This window comes from Bidens hawaiensis, unplaced genomic scaffold, assembly GCF_021521415.1.
Source record: "Bidens hawaiensis isolate Kalapana, Puna unplaced genomic scaffold, B.hawaiensis_p1.1 tig00054163_1, whole genome shotgun sequence".
In the NCBI taxonomy this organism is placed as follows: domain Eukaryota; kingdom Viridiplantae; phylum Streptophyta; class Magnoliopsida; order Asterales; family Asteraceae; genus Bidens; species Bidens hawaiensis.
Genome location: NW_027499771.1, coordinates 78,966 through 87,128, shown reverse-complemented (window position 1 = coordinate 87,128; position 8,163 = coordinate 78,966). Strand labels below are relative to the sequence as shown.

Below are 8,163 nucleotides of genomic sequence, written 5' to 3'. Positions count from 1 at the left end.
TATCTGGTAACGCAAAACCCTTAACGCAAAACGCTGTAACGCAAAACGCTTAACGCAAAACGCTGTAACGCAAAACGTTGTAACGCAAAACGCTGAACGCAAACGCTAAACGCTTTATTTTTATATAACTTGTGAACTCACCAACCTTGTGTTGACACTTTTAGTATGTTATTCTCAGGTAGCCGAGGCGGGCGCGCGGTTTAGGAACATGCATTGCTTGAAACATTTTTAATTATGCAAACTTATTTTAAACTGTGATCATTGGGTTTTAAGTCGTCCTGCGTGACGTAACATTGTTTTCTTTGGTTTTACGCTTCCGCATTTAATTACTCGTAAACGTTTTCATGGTTTTGAAACTTTGTTTTTATGGTTTGATTATAACTAATGATTCCGATCCTGTTAGTTCACACCCTCTGACGGTAAAACTCCGTTAGTGGATTTTGAGGGTGTGACACTGGGCAAGAATATAGTGGCCGACTCTATGATATCGGTGCAAGAGGTCGGGTGGCAGACCCTTATAATATCTGTGCAAGAATGTAAGAATAATTGTATGATCATAAGAAAGTATAAAAATAATGTAAGAATAGTGCAAGAAATGTTGTTTGTAAATAAAAGAACGTGTAAGAATAACCCTGTAACTTGTTAAACTAGAACTCACTCAGCGTAGCTGACTTTTAGTATGCACGCAGGTGAATAGGATGAGGCATGTTGCTTGAGGTGGGACGCGTGGCAAATGGATGGAGACTGGCATCGAAGACGGAAGATTCACGTGTCGTTTATGGTATTGTTTAAGACTTAATGTATTTTGTTAAGACAAGTACTTATGTTATGTAAGAATGTTTAAATTAAGTATTCCGCGAAAAGTTTTTAATTAACTCTGATTTTAGAACTGTGTTTATGAGTAAATCCAACACCAAAGTAGGGTTACTGGGGACGGGACCTTACAGTACTGCCTTGGCAAACTGCTCTACCCGAGTCCTCTAATATCATATTATGCAAGATAATGCAAGTGTACATTATATTTCTTAACTTATCCATTTGTAGAAAACGAGCCGGTTGTCTAATGATAGACCAACGTTTCTTTAATACACCGAATGCCCTTTCGATGTCTTTTCTTGTCGACTCGTGTTTATTCTTGAAATACTAACATTTTTCGTCAGTCGGGCACGTAAAGCTAAGAACCAACGTGGCCCACTCCGGATAAATACCGTCGACTAGATAATATCCGTATTCGTAGTTGAAATTGTTCGTGGAAAATGAGATATCGGGTGAGACTCCGTGTGTGAGGCGGTCAAAAATAGGGGACGCATTAATCATAGCTACATCGTTGTTTGCACCGGGCATCCCAAAAAACGCATGCTATATCCAAAGATCAAATGATGCAGCCGTCTCAAGAATAACTGTTGGGCCATCATGATCACCCCGATGATATTGACCTTGCCAAGCAACAGGACAGGCTTCCCATTCCCAATGCATGCAATCGAGGCTACAAGCAACCCAGGAAAACCGTGTCTTTGATGATGCACCTCGTATATTTTTTGTACGTCTCTTTGAGTCGGCTTCCTCAAATATTTTTTATGATATAGTTGTGAAATACCTAAGTTTAACAAATTTTATGAAATTCATGCTTAAAATGTTACGGTTTTGAAATAAATAATTAGAATATTAATACTCACATTCGCAGAATGTGTGAAGCGCTTCACGAGCCACTGTCTCCGACATCTGTAAGTACTCTTCCATGGCGTCGCTCGCAGTCCCGTACGTTAGTTGACGAATTGCCGCCGTGCATTTTTGCATTGTTGAATATCCCGGTTTACCTCTCTCGTCCGCTCGTTGTTGGAAGAATGCATAAACGCTTTTTAAATCTCCAATTATTCGTAAAAATAGTTGGCGACTCATCCGAAAACAGCGCCGAAATTGTTCCAAATCAAAAGTCGTGTCCGGCGAAAAATAATCTTTCATCAACTGGTCATGCGCACCTACGCGATCCCGTTGAAGATGAGGCCGTCTTTTTAGTGGTTGTGAGCTTTTGCAATGTCGGCCTATGAGTTGGGCAGCCTCTAGAACGGCACTAAATATCGCCTCATCCTCTGAATCCAAATTGGAAATATCGTCGATAACGGGCTGGAAGTCGGGTGTGAAAGATGAGTCGGAAGACATATTTGGGGAGAAAGTTTTATAAAGTTTAAATAGGAGAATGAGATGTTTGTTGAGATTGGGTGAATGGTATATATATATATATATATGTATTTTATATTATTTATTTTTTTTAAACGGTCTTATAGCGGTTGGTGGTGGGCCCCCACCTCACCCCCCTTCCGCGCCGATCTTCCCCTCCACCGCTCCCCCCTCCGCGCCCCACCTATCAACGCCCCCCAGCGGTGTTTGGAGCTCACCGCGCCCCTCTCCCCCCCCTTCCGCGCCCCATAGTGCATAGTCTTAGCGTGATGTACAACACAAATCTATAATATATATAAACGAAAACCCTAAAATCCTGTGTGTCGCAATGTGGTCGCTCCAACGTTTTATGGAAGCCACCAGATTTCTTGATTTTTAAATGGAGGCCTCTCATTGATTTACCCAAATTCATGGGTATGGGTCTTATTAAAACCAGATAGCTCTTAAACGGGTTATAACATCTCATTAAAATAAAAATTAATCTAACCAATTATTGATATGAAAATCCTAAAAAATAGGGAGATACTAAAATTTAATATCCAATTTAAAAAGAAAAATATATTATTTGTAATTAATAAACAATTTTATAGTAAAAAAACATAAGCGGGTCATTGGTCACCAAATCTAGATAGCTTTTAAACGGGCTATAACATATCATTTAATTATGAAACCCTTTCATAATCAAACCCTAAGTATATTATTAACTTTCTTACAAAAAAGAAAATTAAAATCCAAAAAATAAATATTAAAAAACGAAAAATGTAAAACAACCATTCTCTCAAGCCATCAGATTGCTTTATTTTTAAATGAAGGCTTCTCACGTATTTGACCTGAATTCACGGGTAAACATCTCACCAAACCCAGATAGCTCTTAGACGGGTTATAACATCTCATTATATTAAAAAAATAATCTAATCAAATATTTGATATGAAAATCCTATAAAATATGAATATACTAAAAATTAATATCCTGTTTTATTTTAAAAAAGACAGAATTACAAATTTTGTCCTTTAAAAAAAGCCAAATTACGGTTCGTGTCCTTTTCTAAGTTTCCTTGCAGGCGGTGTACTTTAAACTTTTTTTTCCTACAAGTTATGTCCTTTACGCTAACTGGGTTAGAAAAATTCTGTTAAATCCCATCACGTGAGAAGCATGTGAGGGTAGTTTTGTCTTTTTGCCTACCCTGCTTCTTCTTCTTCTTCTTCTTCTTCTTCTTCTGTTTCTGTGCTGCCTCATCTCACTTCTCTCTCTATGTTCTACCACACCATCACCATAACCACTCCTCAAACACCATCACCACCGCCACCATAGCTCCGCCACCAGCCACCGCTCCATCTCCGATTCCCTCATCCACCATCGTCCTCAATTCTGATTCGTTTGGAATTAGGGTTCTATCACAAAACACCTCTTTTTTAGGGTTTTAATTTCTGATTTTTGTTCATCTCTAAAAATAAACCAACCCTACCGTCACCAACCACCATGCCAGAATCGCCGCCACCATCATCACCATGCCTGAACACCACCCAATGTCGGAAACTGTCGTCACTAACAACTCCGGCCACAAAAGCGTCTACCGAAATCTCTGACCACACAACCGTTCACCAACATCTCCTACCCGATTTTTCCATCAACCCCCTTGCTCCTCGTAAGAAGCTGCCGTCAGCTCCAAGCTGTTGTCTTTTTGCTCATCAGCTCCAGACACAGAATAATAAGTTATGATTACTTCCGGTTTCTGCTCCGGCAGCGGAGATGGTGGTGACGGCGGCTGTGGCGGCGAAGATGGGGATTCAGCTTCAACAACCGGCTGTGACGGCGGCGCGTATGAATCTTGTTTATTATTATTAATATTAATATTATTAAGATCCATCACTGTATGGTGTTCTCGAAAATAATATCGATCATAGTTGAAATGAGTATCATCGGAAAACCGATAAGGTGACTCCACACGGTGGTTCCACTGCGGAGATAGCTGCCGGAGATCCGGGTAAGAGCTGGTGCTCCGATGTCATTTTAACTGAGTTTTTGCTCAAAAGGACAAAAAGACCAATATACCCTCACATGCGCCTCACGTGAGGGTATTTTACTGAGTTTTTCTAACCCAGTTAGCGTAAAGGACAAAACTTGTAGGAAAAAAAAGTTTAAAGTACACCGCCTGCAAGGAAACTTAGAAAAGGACACGAACCGTAATTTGGCTTTTTTTAAAGGACAAAATTTGTAATTCTGTCTTTAAAAAAAGATATTATTTATAATTAAGAAAAAAATTTATTATAAAGAAAATAAACGGGTAATGGGTATCATCAAACCCAGATACCTTTTAAACCGGATTATAACATATAATTTATTTGTGAAACCTTTTATCATCAAATCTCAAGTATATTAATTATTAACATTTTTACAATAAATAAAATTAAAATCTAAGCACACATATATAAATATTAAAAACGAATACCTTAAAACGACCACTCAATACTGGGGATAACAGGTTCTGGTGCGGCATCTTTAAGCCCAATTCAAATTCAAAACCACACTCATTTCTTTCTCTCACATCAACTTCTGGTCCTCTTTCTCTTACCTCAACTTCTGGTGATGATAAGAAGCAATCTAGCTATGCAGCGGTGATGGTGACGGTCTTATGGTGCTTTGCTCATCTATTATGCGTCCTCTTTACCATCTGCCGACGATAAGTTCGATTCAATGGAGGGGAGCTCTTCACGCCTCCATAAAATTTCTCCTTCTGCTGCACCCTTCTCAATTGTGTATGTTACTCTAATTATGCTTTAATTATTCCCTGCTATAAGTATCGAGTCCGGATTTCGTTAATTAGTTCAATTTGCGTTTGGAATTGATACCTAGGGTTGGCAATCCATTACTTATATTTTTTATAAATACTAAATTTGACAGTTTTTTTTGTTGACTTATAGATATTTGTGTCCTGAATCACATTAGCATAATATGGAGTGTTTGAAGGCTAATCGGATTCAATTGTTTCAGTTTGAATTGAAGGAACTAAGGTATATATCACTCTCGCAATTGCAGTATACACTATTCAGATTTGATATTTCCCTTTAATTTTGTACTCTATGCACTCTAAGTACGTTGTGTTCTTCATATTAGCGTAAAGTGATACAGCATTCACTATATATGTATGCAAACTTTGCAGCTTATTGCTATAAATTAGGTTTTAGAAGTAGATTAGGGTGAATACAGCTTGTAGTTTGTTTTAAAGAGATTAGAGAATTTAATCTACTCCAATTTTAGAGAAAGAAAGTATAATAATGGAATTGAAATGTATTTCTCTAAATGATTTAGTACAAATGACTATTAGCTACTCTAACAAACTCAACTCATTTATATGATAATCTTGAGTTGCAAGAACTCTACAATTTGAAAATTCTCCATGTACTAAATATTTGTGAAAATCTAGACATCTGTTTACACTTCTTAGTGTGTAGTTAAAGCAATTGATTCTCCATATTTTAATGTCTTATACAGGGAAATCTACTGCAATTTATTATGGAAATGTCTCTATCTATGGTCATTTTAGCCAAGATCATATCAAACTTGGTGATCCTTTTTGTGAAATAGCAAGCTAGATTTTAAAAAAGATTATACATCTTGATGTCAAAAAGTCTATTGGCAGGCGGGTATTATTCTGTTTTATTAACTGATGTTATTACCATGGTTCTATATAAACTCAAACCTGATCAACTTGTTTTGTTTCTTCAGAAAAGGCACTTTCTTGAGTTTAGGGGATGCATGTGACAGAGGTACACTTTGAATGAAACAAACGAGGTACATTTTCTTTTGTGAAAATACTTTTATCTATATTAGCAAATAAAGTCAAATAAGGTTACTTAACGGTTTTAGCCGTTTATGGTCACGACTACTACACATACACCACTGTATGTGTAAAAGTTCTGGTTCAGGCTTAGTATTAGAAACTGGTTCTTGATTCTAGCCGTTCTGGTGTAAACCCTTTTATTTTGCTGAAAAGTTGTTTTGGGTTCTGAACTTAGAACTGGACCATTTAGATTTATTAGTCTCATAGTTGTCAATAGCGAATAGCGGTAAATAGCGACAGGTCACCTATATGCTACGTAGCGAATAGCGGTAAATAGCGACCGCTATTTCATATTTAGCGATTAAGGAGTAGAAAATTTTAAGCAAATATTTAGGGTTTATATTCACAAAATAAGCTTTTACGGTGTAACTTGTGGAAGGTGCAGCTGTTTGGTCGATAAACAAGCCTAAAAAATAGGTTTCTACAACTTTTTATATTAAAAAATAAAATAAAATAAAAATAAAAAAAATCCCTAAATACCGCTATAATCACGCTAAATGACCGATATGTAGTATATAGCGACCTATAGCCGCATTGCTATGAAGCGCGCTATAGCGCCCGCTATCACCGCTATTGACAACTATGATTAGTCTTGATTCTCAGCTCATTATTTTTAATTTCAAACGAGTTTAGTTGAACATCATGTTAGTTATATACTCTGACAGGGACAATGTAACATAATATGGTTTTGAGACCTGCAATCTAAATTATTTTCATCATACTGTTATATATAGTAGTAGTCATTATTTAAATAAATCAAATATAATTTATATAAATAATAAACTTGCTTAGCTTGGCTCAATTCGAGATTTTAATTAGTTGATCTCAATTAGCTCAGAAACAACTAGCTCATTTACACCCTTAATCGGTTGATAATTAAAATGATGTTCAACTAATACCCGAAAGACTTATTGATTTTATTCCCGAGGTACTATAACGTGTTTTTTTTTTTCATTTGTGATGAAGTTATTTGTGAGGTAGGCTTATGATTACAAAGTACTTGTGTTGACCTATCACCCGACTCGTTTGACCTGCCAACTTTTGAGAATCTTGTTTAGGTTGACTATGAAAGGCATAATTTATCAACATTATTCTCTCTAATCTTCAGATTATGAATTATGTGTAGCCATTTGCCAGCTAACAATATGTGACCCGAAATCAAGATTAACAACCTGAAAGTGACTTCAAACTATAACCCTAACCAACTTTGTGTCCTTAATTTAAATTTGATGCCCGAACCGTATCTGAATTTCGATTATATCCAAAATACCAAATATACCCTTGGCTGCAAATCGGCACTAACCAAGTTGCACAAACATTTATTTGCAACTACTTTATTCAACTAACGTATTAAATTGATTATATACTAGGTGGGTGCCCGCGCAATGCGACGGGTATTTGAAAACATGTCTTGGTAATCACGTAACAATTATGGGTGTTTATGGTTTGGTTTAGAATCTTGAAACCGTGGTCGTATTTTGGTTTCACTGTTGGTTTTTATCATTTACATTTAGTCGGTTGGTCGATTCCAAAATTTTCAAAATGTAGTGAATGGTTTAGTTTGTAGTTTATAACGAAAACCGTCCATTTGAAATCAGACCATACTGTAAATGTTTAATGCATTTTAATCTTTTTGATTGTTTCGTATTAGATATGTTTTGTTACACACACACACATAGGGTGATAATCCTAAGAGAATTTTTTGAAATTGAGATATTTGAGAACAATTTTATGCCACAAAAAACCCCCTTAAAAAATTATAAAACGAAAAAAAAAAAAGAAAATTTTAAAAAAGTTAAAAAACCAAAAATTTTTATTTTGCATTCCAGGTTTCATTAAAAAAACCTTAACTATACACATATGTATATTTTTATTTAATCTCGATTTACATAATGTACACATATGCACATTATCATTTATCTTAATTGTACATATGTGTACAAAAAATAACATGTATAAAACTAAAAAAATACAAATAATACATATATATATATATATATATATATATATTATATATGTATAATTTTGATAAACCGATATTTTTTTAATTTCTTACGAAACCGGGATGAAAGATATTTTTTTGTCTTTTGTTTCTTTTTTTTATTTACGTGTTTTTTTATAATTTTTTTTATTTTTCTTAAAA

General features: G+C 35.6%; 1 protein-coding gene across 1 annotated transcript; it reads right to left on the bottom strand.

Moving 5' to 3' along the window:
• Positions 1 to 1,143: 1,143 nt before the first annotated feature.
• On the bottom strand, positions 1,144 to 2,160 carry LOC143600497 (uncharacterized). Its single transcript, XM_077078171.1, has 3 exons — positions 1,677 to 2,160; positions 1,437 to 1,597; positions 1,144 to 1,359 (listed from the first exon to the last, which is right to left on the bottom strand). The coding sequence occupies exons 1-3, from the start codon at positions 2,158 to 2,160 to the stop codon at positions 1,144 to 1,146; spliced, it is 861 nt and encodes a 286-aa protein (XP_076934286.1).
• Between the last annotated feature and the right edge of the window lie 6,003 nt (positions 2,161 to 8,163).